General features: G+C 41.1%; 1 protein-coding gene and 1 pseudogene across 1 annotated transcript in view; both read right to left on the bottom strand.

The window, feature by feature from the left end:
* MED4 (mediator complex subunit 4) overlaps positions 1-12,507 on the bottom strand; it is a 28,985-nt gene extending 16,478 nt beyond the window's left edge. Inside the window, exons 1-3 of the mRNA XM_066380983.1 lie at positions 12,365-12,507; positions 8,261-8,327; positions 377-547 (exon numbers count right to left, since the gene is read on the bottom strand). Of these exons, the coding sequence (XP_066237080.1) occupies positions 377-547; positions 8,261-8,327; positions 12,365-12,471 (345 nt within the window). The 5' untranslated portion in view covers positions 12,472-12,507. The remainder of the gene's footprint in view (positions 1-376; positions 548-8,260; positions 8,328-12,364) is intronic.
* A 5,849-nt stretch (positions 12,508-18,356) lies between these two features.
* LOC136404222 (glutamate dehydrogenase 1, mitochondrial-like) lies at positions 18,357-19,850 on the bottom strand (annotated as a pseudogene).
* Between the last annotated feature and the right edge of the window lie 232 nt (positions 19,851-20,082).

Below are 20,082 nucleotides of genomic sequence, written 5' to 3'. Positions count from 1 at the left end.
CTAATCTCACCTAGTTTAGCATGGAAGACTACAATAAATAATGCAATTTTTAATCAGTTTGTAAAATTCACACGTCTTTACTGATTTTGAAATATTATCAAAACTGAATATAAAGAGACTATTAACTAAAACTTGTATCAGGTCATGATAAAAGTAAAGCTTCCCATTTCTATCATTCAATCCTATGAAGTCTTTAAATAATGCAAATGTGGTTCAACTAATACAGGATATCTGAAAATAAGTAAACAAGAAAATGATAATGACCTTTCATTTAAAATCAAGTTTCTGCCATTTCAAAATACTGATAATAGACTTATTTCTCTAAAATACATTAAATAAACAATATTCTTGTTAAAGAACCAGACTGCCAACTCACCAGTATTTGTTCGGCTTCCTTCAGCTGTTTTTGTAGCTGCTGAATATCACTGTCTCTCTTCTCAACTTCTTTTTCTAGAACTTGCATTTCATGATGAATTTTTCCTTGATTAAGTGCCAATTTCATTAGTTCTTGAAACTCCCCATCTCTGTGAATTAACAACTCCAGCACCTATCAGATAATAGTTGATTAAAGCAGATAACAGAATATTAAAAAGCTACATTCTAATGAAACACACCTCTTAATCGGCCTATCAAATTTTAATAACTTCAAAATATTTTTAATCCTTATTGAAAATAAAAATAGCCTATTTATAATTATTTTGAAGAACAGATTAAGATTTTCTTCTTTTTGTAATTACTGTATTTTTCGCTCCATAAGACACACCTACGGGTTCTTTTTGTTTTAAATTTTTTATTTATTGATCTTAAAAAGAGGAAGGGAGAGAACATCATCCACCAATTCATTCATGTGTATATTCACTGGTCGTTTCTGTATGTGCCCTGACTGGGAATTGAACCCACAATCCCTGTGCATCAGGACGAAGCTCCAACCAACTAAACTATAAACTACATGACCAGGAAAAGCTGTTCTCTTGAGAAACTCTGATACTTTAGACTATTTCATTCTCACGTTCCTGAGATCACTTGAGCAGCCTGGGCTGTGGTCCTAGATGCTGATGGTTCACCTTGTCCTTCCCTCCTGTGAGCCCACAGCCTACGTGTCGCTGTGTACACTTCTGCTCTTGGTAACCAGGGGGCGCTAAAGGAGAAAGGGACTCGGGTTTGAGCACCTATTTGAGGCCAGTTGCTGGGCCTGGGTGTCAGCATTGGCATTGAACCCTCATCACAAGCCAGAGAGGCAGACATGTCTCCCCCAAGTAATAGTAAGCAGGAGGCCAAGAGAATCTTTTCCTTGGCCAAGCGTTTGCTTTTAAGCCTCTACAGCAAAATCTTTTAAAATTTAAGAAGAAAATATAGCTCATTCCAAACACTAAATGTTATGATATATTCTAGAACAGGGGTCCCCAAACTTTTTACACAGGGGGCTAGTTCACTGTCACTCAGACCATTGGAGGGCCGGACTATAAAAAAAACTATGAACAAATCCCTATGCACACTGCACATATCTTATTTTAAAGTAAAAAAACAAAACGGGAACAAATACAATATTTAAAATAAAGAACAAGTAAATTTAAATCAACAAACTAACCAGTATTTCAATGGGAACTATGCTCCTCTCACTGACCACCAATGAAAGAGGTGCCCCTTCCGGAAGTGTGGCGGGGGCCGGATAAATGGCCTCAGGGGGCCGCATGCGGCCCGCGGGCCGTAGTTTGGGGACCCGTTCTAGAATTTAAATATAAAATCAAATCTCATTTTATAATTCTTTTTCAATATAACTAAAATTTGTAAAAGTTTCAGCAGGAAAACCAGATTACTTAATCACACCTTGTCAAATTGTTACTTTAAATCAAAACATCTGCTTCCTACAAATACTTTTACTGATTTTGCAATTCCCTTCTCAGCCTCTTAGGAAGCAAGTGAGCTACTAAACTCGTCTTTTTTTTATAACTAGTTGGTGCTATTTTTTCTTTTTTCCTCTGATTTTCTTTTTTTAAATTTTATTGATTTAAATTTGTGTTTACATAGATTCAAGTGTCCCACTGAATACATCCCCCTCACCCATGTTCCCCTCAACATCCCCCTTGCCCCCTCCCCACAACACCCTCCTCCTTTCCCTCCAGGATTTGCTTTTCTGCTCTAATGCTGTTATTTGTATATAATTTCACCAATCTCTTTCCCTTCTCTGATCCCATCCTCTCATCCCCTTTCCCTCTGTCTGCTTTCCTTCTGGTCCCTTTGATCCCGTCTCTGCCTCTATTCCGTTCCTCAGTTCACACTGTTTATTGGATTCCTCAAATGAGTGAGGTCATATGATATTTTTTTTCCTCTGCTTGGTTTATTTCACTTAACATAATAGTTTCCAGGTCCACCCATGTTGTCTCAAAAGGTAAGATTTCCTTCTTTTTCATGGCCCTATAGTATTCCATTGTGTATATGTACCACAGCTTTTTAATCCACTTGTCCACTGACGGACACTTGGGCTGTTTCCAGATCTTGGCTATTGTAAACAATGCTGCCATAAACATGGGGGTGCATTTCTTCTTTTGAATCAGTGATCTGGTGTTCTTAGGATATATTCCTAAAAGTGGGATGGCTGGGTTAAAAGGCAGTTCCATTTTTAATTTTTTGAGGAATCTCCATACTGTTTTCCACAGTGGCTGCACCAGTCTACATTCCCACCAGCAGTGTAGGAGGGTTCCTTTTCTCCATATCCTCGCCAGCACTTATTATGTGTTCTTTTGTTAATGAGCGCCATTCTGACTGATCGAGATGATATCTTATTGTGGTTTTAATCTGCATTTTTCTAATGATTAGTGATGTTGAACATTTTTTCATCTGCCTATTGGCCATCTGTATATCCTCTTTGGAGAAGTGTCTATTCATTTCTTTTGCCCATTTTTTGACTGGATTGTTTATCTTCCTGGTGCTGAGTTTTACAAGTTCTTTATAAATTTTGGTTATTAACCCGTATTGTAGAATATGTTCTCCCATTGTGTGGTTTGTCTTTTTATTTTGTTCATATTGTCTTTAGCTGTACAAAAGCTTTTTAGTTTGATATAGTCCCACTTGTTCATCCTGTCTTTTATTTCACTTGCCCGTGGAGATAAATCAGCAATTTATTCTGCAAGAGATGTCAGAGAGCTTACTACTTATGTTTTCTACCAAGATGCTTATGGTTTCATGACTTATAGTTAAGTCTTTTATCCATTTTGAGTTTACTTTTGTGAATATACCTAGAGTTTTAAGGAGGAAAATAGGAAGAAAAATATTCTAAACCAAATGGTATGTAGAAGTATTTAATAAAATACCATATTTTTTGCTCCATAAGACGCACGGGCATTTTCCTTTCCACTTTTGGGGGGGAAAAGTGCGTCTTATGGGACAAAAACTATGGTAAATGCTTTTCTTTCAAACAAAATAAAACTATAGTTTTTTGGAACTAGCAATATGCCAAAACAAGTTTATTAATTTCCCAGAGAAGAAAAAAAGGAAAACTTTATCTTTAAAAATATAATGCAGTGGAAGTTCCCCAAATTTTGGTACTTGAAATGATTTTAGTAGGCACCAAGATCTTAAAAAACCTTTTATAATTACACAGTTGTGCTAATATTAAAAATATGTAACTGTCACATAAAACCTGATTTCATGCATGGTACTGCTTAGGATGAAGATAATTTATAAAAGAGTGATTTCAAAAAATAGTTAATAAATTTTGGCAGGAACTATGAAGGTTAAGAAGCAGAAAAGAGAATCAGATTCAAGTCTTCAGTCTTTTGTTTATTAGCAGTATGACAAGGGAAGTTATCTGACCTCTTTAGAGCCTGTCCTCTTATTAGGAAAAGGGCATAATTACAGTACCTCGTCAGAGAGAACTGTTATGAGGATTTATGGCATAATTTATGTTAAGTACGTATAGAAAAGCAGAAAAGCTCGATAAAGGGTAATCATCACCCCCATGCCCTGGATTACAGAAGATGCAATCTCATCTACATACCTCACTGTGCTAGTAGGAAGTAATATATCAGAAAGGAAATGGCCATCAAATTTCAGAATCAATTTTTAAAATATTATTAAAAATGTGTTAAAGACTGAAAAATACAGTCATGTATCCTTTAGTTCCTTTTGATATGATTTCCTCTCATTTTTATAGCCCTTCTGATACAATAGAGTCAAGACTGAGCTGCATCCTGAATTGAATATTTATATTAAGTAACAATAGAAAGCTTTGTCTGTAAAAAGTGTATTCTATTTAATAAGACTAGAATTCCTATTCTTCTCAAGTCACAGGAGGAGAAAGCTAGGTTTCCGTTTCCATAAAAGCTACATTTAGCCTGGCCTGTGATGGCACAGTGGATAAAGCGTCAACCTGGAATGCTGAGGTCACTGGCTTGAAACCCTAGGCTTGCCCGGTTAAGTCACATATGGGAAGCAACTATAAGTTAAATGCTTCCTGCTGCTCCGCCTGCCCTTTCTCTTTCTTTCTCTCCTCTTTAAAATCAATACATAAAATCTTTTTAAAAAAGCTATATTTAAAAAAATTATTTGGCCCTGGCCGGTTGGCTCAGTGGTGGAGCGTCAGCCTGGCATGCGGAAGTCCCGGGTTCGATTACCGGCCAGGGTACACAGGAGAAGCACCCATCTGCTTCTCCACCCCTCCCCCTCTCCTTCCTCTCTGTCTCTCTCTTCCCCTCCCGCAGCCGAGGCTCCATTGGAGCAAGGGATGGCCCAGGCGCTGGGGATGGCTCCATGGCCTCTGCCTCAGGCGCTGGAATGGCTCTGGTCGCAACAGAGCAACGCCCGGGATGGGCAGAGCAGCCCCCCGGATGGGCGTGCCGGGTGGATCCCAGTCGGGCGTATGCGGGAGTCTGTCTGACTGCCTCCCCATTTCCAGCTTCAGAAAAATACCAAAAAAATAAATAAAAATTATTATTAAACAAAATGAGTAGTACACATTAGTTCCATGACAACTTTCAAGTTTACACAGTTTGGCCTCTTTTGTATACTACCAGAGAGGAGTAAAAATTCTTTTTAGATTTTATTGTTGAGTAGAGGAAATTAATCAGCTGAGGTCAAAAGACCTACATCCTAGTTTCAATTATCCATTAACCTTTAGCTTAATTTATCCCACCCTGAAACTCAATCTCACAGGAGCTTAAATAGAAGACCATTAAGGTTACTTCTAACTCTGAAATTCTATCTGTATGAAAATATAAATATTCAAACAAAATGGTGGTTAGAAAGTTTTCAAATGGGCGTATCCCTCTAATACATATTTAATAGTTTTAATGAGAATTATACAGGAATTCACAGTACTATGTACAGAATACAATTCACAGAATTGCTAGTTCTTAAAAAGTATAAGAAAGGTTAGTGATGATTATGTAGGTTTTAGTTATAACCTGAATAATCTGGGTGCCTGGCTCATAGCAAACATTTACTAATTGCTTAGGAAATAAAGTCAACAATCACCTTTTACTTTTTACTTATTTTGCACAAATTCCTAATTAACTCTTTGAGTAGTACAAACGTTCATGTACGTCTTCATGCCTCCTGACCATCCAGAGTACGATCGTGCACATGTAAGGCAACATTAGAAAAAAGCAAATGTATGTTCTTCTTGTTTCCATAAATTGGTTATCAAACAAACATGATTTTAAGTTAATAAAACTGGAACTGGAACTAATTTCATTTTTTGAAAAAAAAAAATCACTCCCAGAGGTCAGCAAGCATGAAAAAAACTCACTATTCAAAAGGTCAATCCCACATGTTAATTATTAATAAAGCATCTGAGACTGGGATTTTTTTATTAACACAATTGTCTCTAGGCTCTTTCTTTTTCGGAAAAAAACAGAACAAAAAAATAAACAAAAGAACCCAACCCTAATATCCCTTAAATTAGCAGCTATTTTCAACTTGCAGCATTATCTGGTTCCCTTTTCCCCTTTTGAGGGAATTAACCCTTGAAGAAAACAACTTCTGGGGCACCTCTTATGTAGAGTACATCAGATTTCTCTGCCCTCAAAACATGTCATACAATGAAATTAAATTAATGATGGGATACAGTGTGGGGAAAAGAAACCTATTAGACACTGTCTCCTGTTCTGTCTTAACACCTTCCTATTTTCTCTTAAAAAGTTCTTTCTTGTGGCAAAACACGCCCATAGAATATAAAATTTACCCTCTTTAAAAAGTTTTGAGCCAGAAAAAAATAAAATAAAATTTGTTCACTGTAGAAAATTAGGAAGCACATAAAAGTATAAAGAAAATAAAAACTAACTGTAAACTCAACATTCACAAAATAAGTAATTCTTCATTAACAGTTACCATATTTCCCCATGTATAAGATGCACCTTAATTTTGGGGCCCGAAATTGGAAAAAAAAATGTATTACATAAAGTTATTGAACACAAGTTTTATTCATCATAAAATTCATACAACTCCTCATCACTGTCAAAACTCCCATCCATTAGCTTGTCCTCATATGTGTCTGATGATGAGTCACTGTCTTCATATATTGCCTCGTTCTCAGTTCCATCTATGGCATTTGAAATGCCACACTTCTTAAATGACTTGACAACGATCTCAATCTTGATATTATCCCAGGATCTTTTCACCCAGGCACAAACTTCTATAGTTGGTTTCTTCACTCTTCCTGCTAGTGTCAAATTGTCCCCAGAAGACTTCATCCATTGGTTCCATTCATCTCTCATGGCAACTTTGAAGGGTTTGTTAATGCTGACATCAAGCGGTTGGAGCTGAGATGTCAAGCCTCCAGGTTAACAGCAAGTTTTGTTTTTTGCTCTGCAGCAATCTTCTTTGTGTTTTTTGTTATGTGTACCCTGAACTGATCAAGCACCAATAGAGCAGGTTTGTGTAAGAACCCACTGGATCTTCTCCAAACTTTCTCAAACCAGATGTTCATCCCATCCTGATCCGTCCAACTCTTGTCATGAACCTGGACAATAAATCCTCAAGGAATGTCTTTTTTTGGCATTGTTTTGCGTTTGAAAATCAGCGTAGGAGGCAGCTTGGTTCCATCGGCACAACAAGCTAGAACAGCTGTATAATGGCTCTTTTCATGTCTACTTGTCTTCACAGTTACAGTTTTCACCCCCCTTCTTATCAACAGTTCTGTTACTTGGGACATCAAATTGATGGGGGACTTTGTCCATATTTGCAATCTGTCCCAACTCAAACTGATGTGTCTTCCGACATTGAACGAATGACAAAACGATGAAATTCAAGGCCCTTCTGCTCATAGCTTTCAGGCATCTTTTGGGCAAGTCTGTGCGTGTACACATGCTTAGTCCATTCCGTTTCATGAATGTGTAGCACCAGTTGTGTCCTCCTTTGAAATCAGTAACTTCTTTTTCATCAGCAATTCTTCCTGCCTCATGCTGAACCATCTTTGTGGACACAGGAATTCCAAGTGCCCTTTGCTCTTCAATCCGTATCTTCAATTCCCTCTCTAAATCAGGCCACTTTGCTGACTTGCCTCTCATGGCCTTCTTCTGCCATGGTGTTTTCAGTAGGCTTTCTTCTTCCCGTAGCCAGTCTTGGATTGATTTCTCAGTTGGAGGAGGACCAAACTTACGTTTAGCAGCACAATTTCTATTCACTTTTGCAAACTGGATCACTTTTAACTTGAATTCAGCACTACGGAAATCTTTTCTGAGCCTTCTGGGCAGAACATGGCAAAACGTAACCTACTGTAATATACTGGTAACAAGTGCGAAACAATGAGCACAAAGACAATAAGCGCGAAAAAGCAAGTAAAGAAATCTACAACCACTGTATAAGACACACTCAGTTTTTAGACCCCAAATTTTTCCAAAAAGGGTACGCCTCATACATGGGGAAATACAGTATATGCTTTTAATTCCATTCTTTTTCAAGTTGCATTAGGGAAATCATTTCTATAATAAAGGGCTAGTTTATGAGAGCACTCACCTTTTTGATTCCAGAAATTGTTTCAATCTCTATTTAACAGGCTTTATGGGTTAATTCAAAAGATAAAAATGAAAAAAAGGTGTAAGTGTAACTAGTACCCTAATAGAAAATAGTACTGCTAACTCTTAAACAACTATTTTCTTGAGCACATTGTTACCTCAAGTAAATGATACAAATGTCAATTTAAAAGTTTCCATTAGTAACTTAAAAAGGTCCAAACCTTCTGTTTTTACACAAAATAAATAAAACAAAATTTGCAGACATTATCTTTTGGTTTTTTTAATTAATTCAAAAAGAAGCCATTTACCTGGTTTTCCTCTCCAGCCTGTAACAATTTTTGGTTTCTTGAAATTGCCAGCATTTCTATGAGTTCCCTAAAATTGGAAAGAAGAGAGAGAGAGAGAGAGAGAGAGAGAGAGAAAAGGAAATGAAAACAAAACGAAGTGAATACACTAGAAGCTGTCTTAGCTTACCTCTGTCAGATCTGCCTGCTTCAGAGTTCCCACAGCCCTGAATACGTGCCCATCAAGTCACTAAGACTACGGACTTCAGCTCGCACCAGTTGCACTGCATTCACCAATTATGTTTGTTATCAAATTTATTAATGGAAGTTTTACTTATTTCTAATATTATAAAAATGATACCCAATATGTAAGTACCAATGAAATATGACTATGAACAGAAGAGTTGTTTCTGTAAAAATAGAAGCTAAATGCTCAGAAAGACAAGAGGTTTGCAAAGGGCAACCGTGAAGGACCAAGGGAAAGTCCAAAACCTAACAAGTGTCAACCACAGGACTAGTTGATGAGAGTCCAACTTCTCACTTCAAAGAAATTGCAGCCAGTGCATTATAAGTGTTTCATGAATGAAAAACTCCTACATTAGGGGTCTCGGGCCAAATTCAGTCCAGCACATCTGCAATTGTAATAAATACTGCTTCCTGGAACACAGCCAAGGCCCTTCACTTACATACTGTCTGTGCTTGCTCTCCCACTATGATGAGTAGTTGCAGCACAGAACTTATGGCCTCCAAAAAATATTTACAATCCGGCCCTTTATAGAAAAGTCCCTTGTCTTATACTTATATGAAAAGATTAGTGAAAACATCTTCAACTTCCATATGTGCCTTGACCAGGGAAGCCCAGGGTTTCGAACTGGTGACCTCAGCGTTGCAGGTTGACACTTTATCCGCTGTGCCACCACAGGTCAGGCTAAATAACTTTCTACTTTAATTGAATTTTTAAAATTAACCAAAGAGGTATCAGATAAAAGGGATTCTTACATACTACAATGAAATCTTATGTGTCTAGAAAGCTCACTTACCTGATATACCAACCCTCTAAGAAAGCTAGTATATAGAGCAGGGAAAGATGGATAGTGGGTAATATTTACATATTAGTTCCAAACTTGTTGATAGATGACATTTTCCAGAAATTACACAGGAGGAAACAGCTTCAGTTTGCTACCCGCCACTACCAGTTAGCCCCAATGTTTGTACCTTCTTACTGGCTGCCAGGCTATTTCCACCTTCCTTCCTGTTAGCCTCACACTATTTTTCTGGATGGTGTCAACTGGACTCAACCTTCCCCACAGCACTGTGCATGAACTAGTTAATTAATGAGAAAGTGGATGTGGGAATGGAAGGTCTTCTCACACTCATTCATCAAATAGTTCTTGACTGTCTGTTATTTGCCAGGCACTTTCTAGATTTGTGGGTTATAAAAGCGAACAGTAACACTTAAATTCTAATACAGATGACAAGACAATACAAAAATAAAACCAAAGTTTTCTTTTCTCTGTTAGTTTACTTCATTGTAAGAATAAGTACATAACACATACAAAATATATGTTGCCTGACCTGTGGTGGATAAAGTGTCAACCTGGAACGCTGAGGTCGCTGGTTCAAAACTCTGGGCTTGCCCAGTCAAGGCACATATGAGAGACAACTACAACTATGGGTTGATGCTCTCTGTTCCTCCCCTCCTTTCTCTCTCTCGCTCTCCCTCTAAGATATATATATCTTAATTGACTGCTTATGTTATCAGTAAGGCTTCTGATCAACAGATAGCCTGGATGGGTAGGCTACTTAGAAACAGTTCCTGAACTTACTTAATATGAAATATATACTAAGGCTATTCAGCAAAACAGATGAACAAATTATATTACAGTAAGTAAACATAAAAAAGAAATAAATTTACTGGGCTCCAGGGTAGAACAGTAAGAAGTTGAACGTACTCACTGACTATATTAAGGTAAAGATTTGAAATACTAAGACTAAGACCCACTCAGAACAAAAGGCAGCTGCCACTATTTCCCAAAAGGGGTGTCATTTCTTCACAAAGTCAACATATTTACAGAAAAATTAATCACTACCATCCATGCCATATGGTGGTCAAAATGAAGAAATAAGGAACATTTTAATTAGACTAATTTCATACTCAACAGCATCATCAAGATTCATTGAAAAAAATTTTAGAAACCAATCAAGTATTAGACTTGGCTTTTAAGTGACAATTATCCCAAAAGAAGAAATGGCTCAAAGGACCACTTCAAATAGAAGATCCAGAATTCAAGGACATGGAAAACTTGGCTCATACAGGAAAACAGCAGTATTTCCCAACTAATTACTAGTTGTTCTGATCCTAATGAAACAGAAATCACAACTACATGGTTACCTATTCAAGATACTTCAAAGGACTCAAGAGACACAGTTTGGATGACTGGTAATTCTAAAAGCACTCCTTAGGATGAATGCACTGTTTTTCAAGTGACAGTTGGCCCTACTTAGGAAAGCAGTGGTCTACTCGGCATTTATGGGATGTTTACACGATGTTTAATAATTTACAAAAAATAAGCCTTCAATGTTTTACTAACTTACAAAGAGTAAGCCTTCACCTAAATGAAGCTTCAATTAGGTGTTCCAAAGATATAGTCATGTCACACAGAGCAGAGACATAAGTAACTTCACTGAAAACATATGAAAACTGTCTTGCTAGGGTCTTTTAATTAAGAAATTGGTCTGGTATTCATTGACAGGGTTAACTGACAAGGTCTCCACCAGGAACTACAAACCAACAAAGATGGAAGGAAACAGCACTTGCATTTCTCTTTGTGAGCATTTAACATAGAGGCAACACATTGAGACAGGTGCCTTGTGCCTGAACATTCCAAGTGCCTTACTGGTAGTCAAGTAGTATTTAAGTCTGAACAGTCTAAACAGGGAATTAAACACACAAGCTATTTAACTTATGGTATCTGTGTGTTTTTATTACATCATTTGATATTGTGCTCACCTAGTAATCTGGTAAGTAATGTTTGCTGTGGCAAGGACTAAATCACAGCAGATAAAATGCTGATTATTAGTAGGCCAGGAAATACAATACATAAGATTTACCCTAAATCTGTTAACGAATGTTGGCTACAGGAAAGGTGACAGTGGAGCTGGATGAATAAATGATTTATCAAGTTGAAAGGGATGAGGCACCAGCTCTGGAATGGGGAGCATTCATGAGGCTGAAGGGCATGGGAGGGTGGAGGGATGTGGGGTCAATGAGGATAATAGGATGGATTAAGAGGAGATGAACAATGGCTTTATTGCACAGTAAACTAAAGAATATGGACGTCATCTCACTGGGCAATGAGAACCTAGCAAATAATTTAAAGCAAAAAAGTGATTTGAGATGCATTTTAAAAAGATAGCTCTGCTCTCCGGCAAAACAGACAGATAACAGTGAAGATGCATGAGGGCAACTAAAACTGTTGAGAGGCTGCTTTAAGAAAGATTTGTGATGGATGTACGATAGTGGGGATGGAATCACGGGGTCAAATCTGAGAGCACCATTTTACGAGGAAGAAACAAACCAAGTTTAACATCCAAGTGAATGCGAGGAAATCGAGGGGCTCCAACTGCACAGAGTGTCACGAAACAGAACAGAATAAAGAGAATCACAAGCAGTTTGATCAGCTACCTCTGCCACACACTCTTGCACTCCCGCCATCCCAAACTGGCCAGCCACCAAGCCGCGTGGGCTCAGGTTTCCGGCTACCTGACGCCTGGGGAGGCTGGTAAACTCATTCTTCCCACGCGGCCCTTTCTCCAGGCAGCCACCCTGATTACACCCGGGACAGGCGCCTCGCCCCGCTGCGCCCGTGGCTCTGCATCACGGGTTACACGCCTGTCTCGCCCCCTTCAGTGTGGGCTCCTTCCTCCACGTCGACACCTAGCCTCCCCCGCACGACCACCCCCTGCTTGGCGCCCGGGGCAGTTCTCCGCACGTCTGTCTAGCCGGCGCTGGGGCTGCAGGGACGCCACCGGCGATCGTTAAGGTCCGCCAACGTTCCGCAGTGCGGGGTTCCCGGGAACCTGTCCTCCTGACCCAGCCCAGCCACGCCCTGCGGCCCACGCCATTACCTCGACAAGACCTCCAGGTCTTCCAGCGCAGACAGCAACCGCTCCCGCGTGCTGTTACCGCCGCCCAGCCGATCCTTCTCTTTCTCACTGATGGCGGACGCCGCCATAGTTCTCCGAGACCGCAGTGGGCGTCTGCGCAGCCGCCTGCTGGCGGGGAGAAGCGAAAGGGTCCCTGAGGAGGGAAAGAGAGGCGTGTCCACAGCGCCCCCAATGGGACTGGAGGTGCACTGCTGACGCCGGCGCCATCTGCTGGGCCAGAGACGGCTTCTGGGTTTCCGCTGTGGGAAAGGGCGGCGCAATGTGGTCAGATCCCGGAGAAACTTTTGTTCTGCAGGCTGCAGTGGAAGGCGTCTGCTCAACAGATATTAAGCGTTTCAAGTATTCACTGGTCTTTAGTTTTCATTCCTTTAACACTAGTCCCACCCTGCTGTTTGGCCTTAACGAGGCTATAACCACCTTAGGACAGGAATCATAATCCATTTTATTTTTCCTTTAGTTTTTCTCTTTTTTCTTTCTTATTCTTTATTTTTCTATCCTTTTTTTGTGAGAGAGACACAAAGAGAGGGGCAGACAGGCACAGACAGGAAGGCAGAGAGATGAGAAGCCATCAACTCATAGTTGTTCATTGATTGCTTACTCATGTGCCTTGGGTGGGGGACGGGGAGCTGCAGCGGAGCCAGCAACCTTGGGCTCAAGCCAACGACCATGGGTCATGCCTATGATTCCACACTCAAGCCGGTGACCCCACTTTCAAGCCAGCGACCTCAGGGTCCTGGACCGGTATATCCACTGCGCCACCACCTGGTCAGGCTAGTTTTTCTTTTTTCTTTTTTTTTTTTTTTTTTTTGTATTTTTCTGAAGCTGGAAATGGGGAGAGACAGACCAACTCCCGCATGCGCCCTACCGGACCCACCCGGCACGCCCACCAGGGGGCGATGCTCTGCCCCTCCGGGGCGTGGCTCTGCCTCAACCAGAGCCGCTCTAACGCCTGGGGCAGAGGCCAAGGAGCCATCCCCAGCGCCCGGGCCATCTTTGCTCCAATGGAGCCTCGGCTGCGGGAGGGGAAGAGAGAGACAGAGAGGAAGGAGAGGGGAAGGAGTGGAGAAGCAGATGGGCGCTTCTCCTGTGTGCCCTGGCCGGGAATCGAACCCCGGACTTCTGCACGCCAGGCCGATGCTCTACCACTGAGCCAACCGGCCAGGGCCAGGCTAGTTTTTCTTTATTTGGCAAAATACACATAACTAAATTTACCCTGTTAATTCTTGGTGGTGAAAATGGCACCGGTTGTTAACAGCGACTGGACTCCTTTCAGCAACGTCAGTTCTTGATTTCTGCTAAGAGAATAATTCAGTCAAGACTCAAACTATTAGAGAAAGTTTATTTAGAAAGTCATCAAGGTAGAAGCAGTGAGCTGTATGAGAAGTGGGCTCAGGAAACAAGTTACAGAGCCAGAAGAAGGGCCTTTGGCACTAAGGGGAAAGAGAGGGTCAAAGAAAATGCCCCTGAGGGAAGGGGATCAGGAAAGTGAGGGGATACTGCTGGGTCCTTAGTCTTAAGGGGTTTTATGTGGAGGAATCAGGAGAGTATCAAAGAAGCATATTCATCAGCTTTCCAGGTGGGTCATTTCATGGTGGTGGTCTCCACTGATTAGTTGATACCAGGGCAGGGGTCATCAGTCAATGCAGCTGGTCCTGAAGTCAGCCATGGCATTGATTATCTGGTTTTGCTGCTTTTCTAAACCTGGAGCTGAAACACAACTGAGGCCTAGATGTATTTGATGTAGATCGGAACCTCATTGTCCTGGGGCTAAAGCTTAAGTGACCAGGTGGTGGTGCAGTGGATAGAGCATCGGACTGGGACACGGAGGACCCAGGGTCAAAACCCCAAGGTCACCGGCTTGAGTGCAGGCTCACCAGCTTGATTGCGGGGTCGCTGGCTCGAATGTGGAATCATAGACATGACTCCATGATCACTGGCTTGAGCCCAAGGTCGCTGGCTTGAGCCCGGGGTCACTCACTCTGCTGTAGCCCCCTGGTCAAGATACATATGAGAAGGCAATCAATGAGCAAGCAATCAACGAACAGCTAAGATGCCGCAAGGAAGAATCAATGCTTCTCATCTCTCTTCCTGTCTGTCTGTCCCTATCTGTCCCTCTGACTCTCTGTCTCTATAAAAAAAAAATGCTTAAGGGCTATTTTCTGTCCCCCTTCTCGTTCCCCTTCTAAGAGGGTCAAACCCACGTTACTAGCGACATGCCAGAGGAGGAAAGGTCAGTGAAGGGTCCAAACTGCATAACCAGCTGTATGAAAAGTCAGGGGGTCTAAAGAAAGGTCACCCGGGGGCAAGCCCAGTTGTGCCTGTTGCTAGGTACCTGGGTCTTTCCATCCTGGTGACCTCCTCCTCCTCCTTCCCTTCTTCTTTATCTTCTTTTTTTTATGTGTGAGAAATTTTTTATTTCTTCTTTATTTTTTATTTTTTTTACTTAGAAATTAAATTTAATGGAGTGACTTTGGTCAATAAGAATACATAGGTTTCAGATTAACCTCTCTATGCACTTGCACTGTTGATTATGTTGTGTGCCCATCACCCAAAGTTAAGTCACTTTCTGTCACTGTATATACTTGTCCCTCTTTACTCCCCTTTCCCACACCCCCACCCTCTGGTAACCACTTCACTTTTGTCTATGTCAATGACTCTCATTTTTATATCCCACCCATGTGTGAAATCATATAGTTCTTAGCTTTTTCTGATTTACTTATTTCACTTAGTAATGTTCTCAAGGTCTATCCATGTTGTTGTAAATGGCAATATGTCATCATTTCTTATGGCTGAGTAGTATTCTATAGTATATATGTACCACATCTTCTTTATCCAATCCTCTATTGAGGGACACTTTGGTTGTTTCTATGTCTTGACCACCACGAATAATTCTGTGATAAACATGAGTGTGCATGTGTCTTTACGTAAACAGTATTTTTGAGTTTTTTGGGTAGATACCTAGTAGGGGGATTGCTGGGTTACATGGAGCTCTATTCTTAATTTTTTGAGGAATTTCCATACTTTCTTCCACAATGGTGGGAATGTACCAATTTACATTCCCACCAGCAGTGAATGAGAGGGTTCCTTTTTCTCCACAACCTCTCCAACACTTGTTTTTTAATTACCTGTCTTCTTTTCTTTTTTTGGTTTATTTTTATAATTACCTGTCTTCTTGATAATAGTCAATCTAACAGATGTGAGTTGGTCTCATTATAGTTTTCTTTGCATTTATTTAATATTTAGAGAAGATGAGCATCTTTTCACATATCTATTTGTTGTTTGTATGTTTTCCTGAGAGAAGTGTCTGTTCTGTACCTCTCTCTACTTATTGATTGTATTTTTCTGAAGTTAGAAGCAAGGAGGCAGAGAGACAGACTCCTGCATGCACCTGACCAGGATCCACCCAGTATGCCCACTTGGGAGTGATGCTCTGCCCATCTGGGGCATTGCTCCATTGCAACTGGAGCCATTCTAGTGCCTGAGGCAGAGGCCATGGAACCATCCTCAGCGCCCGGGCCAACTTTGCTCCAATGGAGCCTTGGCTATGGGAGGGGAAGAGAGAAACAGAGGGAAAGGAAGGGGGTGGGGAGAAGCAGATGGGCGCTTCCCCTGTGTGTTCTGGCTGGGAATTGAACCTGGGATTTCAACACACTGGGCTGATGCTCTACTACTGAACCAACCAACCAGGGTAATTTTTTAATTGGATTGTTCGCTTGTTTGTTGTTGAGCTTTGTGAATTCTTTGGATATTGGCCCCTTCACAGAGCTGCTGTTTGTGAATATCAACTCCCATTTAGTTGGCTGCTCTTGGGGACTGAAATATAAACAGGTATTTTTACAATCTGGATATCTTAGGGACAGAGGTGCTGGGTGCAGCCCCCACCTCACCTGCCTAGTTAACAAAGAGCTATACTTAATTCTCGCTTGTTCTCCAGAAGAGACTAGAAGCTAGTTTTTTATTGGTGTAAAGTTAGATTTGAATGTTATGGTTGTTTTTGAGTTGTCTTGGAAACAACTGAATTGCTAATGGGCTATGTTTTTTCCCTGAATAAAAATGGATGTATGTTTGGGAGCATCCATGTTATGGCTCAGGAACAGTAGAGACTGTTCACCATGCCATCCTCCCGAACACATCTGTATGTATATATCTTTAAGTCTCTATCATTTATTCAATTTTATATCTTTTCCTGTTCGAGACCCTGTATTAAGACTCATCGTGGCTGGACCATGACAGACTGCCTTTTGTTTTTTTGTTATTTTCTTTTGCTGTGCAGAAGCTTTTTAGTTTGATATAGTCCCATTCATTTATTATTGCCTTTACTTTCCTTGCTTTTGGGGTCAAATTCATAAAATGCTCTGTACAGCCAAGGTCCATAAATTTAGTAGCTATGTTTTTTTTCTATATAATTCATTGTTTCAGATGTTATATTTAGGTCTTTGATCCATTTTGAATTAATTTTTGTGAACAGGACAAGGTGTAGTAAAGTTTCACTATTTTGCTTGTGGCTTTCTAATTTTCCCAGCACCATTTATTGAAGAGGCTTTCCATTGTGTGTTTTTGGCTCCTTTGTAGAAGATGATTTGTCCATATATATGTAATTTTATTTCTGGCCTCTTCATTCTATTCCACCGGTCTGTATGTCTGTTTTGATTATTGTGGTTCTGTAGTATAATTTGAAGTCAGGTAGTGTGATACCTCTGGCTTCATTTTCTGTTCTCAGGATTGCTTTGGCTATTTGACGTCTTTTATGGTCCATATAAATCTGGTGATATTTTTCACCTATTTCTTTAAAAAATGACATTGGGATTTTAATGGGGATTATATTAAATTTGTATATTGCTTTGGGTAATATGGCCATTTTAACTATGTTAAGTCTTCTGATCCATGAACATGGAATATTTTTCCATTTCATTGTCTATTTCTTTTTTTTTTTCCTTTGTCTTCTTTTCCAAGTGAGAGGAAAGGATAGAGAGACAGATTCTTGCATGCACCCTGACTGGGATCCACATGGCAATCCCCTCGGGGACTGATGCTCTGCCCATCTGGGCCCATGCTTACAACTGAGCTATTTTAGCACCTGAGGTGGAGGCTCCAAGGAGCCATCCTCAGCACCTGGGGCTTATGTGCTGGCACCAATCAAGCCATGGCTGCTGGAGGAGAGAGAGAGAAAGAGAGAGAGAGAGAGAGAGAGAATGGGAGGAGGGGAGAGAAGCAGATTGTTGCTTCTTCTGTGTGCCCTGACCAGGAATTAAACCTGGGACATCCAGATGCCAGGCTGACACTCTACCACTGAGCCAACTGCCAACTGGCCAGGGTTTATTTTTTTTCAACATTAGCTTTTTTCACTCATTATGTTTATAAGCGTTCACTTCTTGAGTCAAGGTTAGGGTTATCAAGTGATTAAAGGCAATTTTATTACAGCAGCATGTACTTATTTTATTTTAAAACAATTAGATGCATAAAGAGAAACAGCTTTGATTTTAGTTTACAATCTATAAAATTGAAATTTCTGCTAATATTAAAATATCAATACTCACTTGAGGACCATGCTACCTTCTAAAAATGCCACACCCCTGCTTCTAAAACATGTCAAAGTTACAGCACATCTTAGACTCACCCATAGCCAAAACAACAAGAAACTGGCTGCTCGTGAACAACAGGCGCTTTCCCGCCCACAGCTCTGGCTGTTGGGAAGCAGCGTGGAACAAGGCCGCGCAGTAAGGTAGAAGGGACTTCTTATTTAAAGGAAAAATACCCAAGTGTCTCTTAGGCATTTACTTTCAGCTTTGTACATGATTCCCTTAATTTATTTTTTCGTAAGGGACTGATTTGGACTGACTTCATGGTGTACATTATCTATAGTAAATAAGTAATGAGAGAAAGAGATCTCAGTTGTTACATGTAAACTTCTGCTAGGTCTACAGATGAAGTTGTGAAGAGGGTAGTGAAGAAATCAGTTACAATCCACCCATGTGAGGGTCACTCCAGCTTCACTGTACACCTTGAAGACTTTCTCAATAGTAATGACGTAGACAGCTGTTCCCAGGTCCCATCCCAGGTTATATACTTCCTGGCTGTGCACGTGATTTGCCTAGCCAAGCGCTCCATAGTGTAAGCTAAACCAGAGTGCACATTGTCTTTCTCAGATGCACCTGATCTCCTGTCTTGAAACTCTGCTGTGGGCATAACTATAATAGTTCCACTGTGCTTTCCAAATTTTCTTTCCACACACTCTCTTGAACACACACAAGCGAGTGGCAGTTAGAATCCCTTTCACATTTGAGGGTCAAGCGGCCACAGCTGACACGATTCAGGTTCTTCAGCCACTCAGAGTAAGACACTGTTACTCCTCCAGCATCCAAGTAGAGATCTGGAATCACCATAATGTTTCTCTCCAGGAACACCTTATCGGCTTCTGGAGTTGTTGGTCCATGGCGCCTTCAGCAATGATCTTGGCTTTGATTCTGCTCCTCACTGGCAGCAGGAATCAATATGTCAGTCAGCCTCTAAGATGTTTCCTTATAAAGCTTTGCCTTGGGAAAGCCCAGGATTGATCTATGTTGCAGTTTGAAGTCTTATAGTTCCTTTGGGTCAATACCATCTGGATTCCATATGCTCTCATCAGACTGACCAACACATTTAGCACCAAAGTGATGCCAGTATCTCATGTGCAGGCCTACTTTACCATATCCCTGAACAACAAATGTTTTATCTTCAAACCCTAGTGTCATTTCAAAAATGCTCATGTAAGAGCTTTATTAATGAAGTTTTAACCCCATAGAAACTGCCCAGCCAGCAGTGGATTTTACCCTGCCTGATGGGCTTACTAGTGACAAAGGTATGGGCATTACTATCATAGTGCCCTGTGGTGCTCGCACAGGTGTCAGTCATACAGGCTCTCTGCTCTCTGCCCATGCTTACTCTGGGCCAGGTACATCAGTGCCAAGATCAATAAAGCCCTTCTTTGCCAGCTCCATGATGAACCTACCCATGCGATGTTTTTCCAGTTCATTATCAGTATGGTTCCTGGGATTGATGTTCCTAGCAGCATAGGCACCCACAAATGGCACATCACATCGCACGCTTCCACGGTACCAGGAAAGCCAAAGCTTTTACTTCCCCACACCCATGTCAGTGCTATGAGAACTACCTCCCTTGCAGGCATGTAGAACTGGCTGTGCTGAGCCAGGTAGCCTTCCATGGCCTCCCAGGAGTGGTCCTTGGACGGGGTGCGAAGGACAGGCTCAGCACGTGGTTGCAGGGCCCAATGATCTGCAGTTCAGTTTCTGCCCGTAGCTCTCCCAGGTCTTCAGGTCCCCCACCAGCTTGTCCTCCACGGTGCTGGCGCCGCGGTCAGAGAAGCCCTCCACTGTCTTGAAGAAGTTGGGGCTGTCCTGTCCTCGTGGTCAGCCGCCACCTCACTGTCCTGCCACAGGGAGGGTGGCATGTGTCAGTGGGGGCATGCCATGAACATTCTTATTTTTCTAATTGCTTGAGATATTCTGATCTTTTCTTCTATTTCTAAAACAACATCTGTGAAAAGCAAAGGATATTTTCCTCCCTTCTTATCTCAAACCAATTGTCCACTAAGTTGGAGACGGGGGCCAGGCAGTGGCCAGTGGACATAAGATGGAGATGGAGGTTTATGTTTCCTAAATGTTAAAACTCTGATTACTGGT

Source organism: Saccopteryx leptura, chromosome 4, assembly GCF_036850995.1.
Source record: "Saccopteryx leptura isolate mSacLep1 chromosome 4, mSacLep1_pri_phased_curated, whole genome shotgun sequence".
NCBI lineage: Eukaryota > Metazoa > Chordata > Mammalia > Chiroptera > Emballonuridae > Saccopteryx > Saccopteryx leptura.
This window is presented reverse-complemented; position numbering and strand designations above follow the sequence as displayed.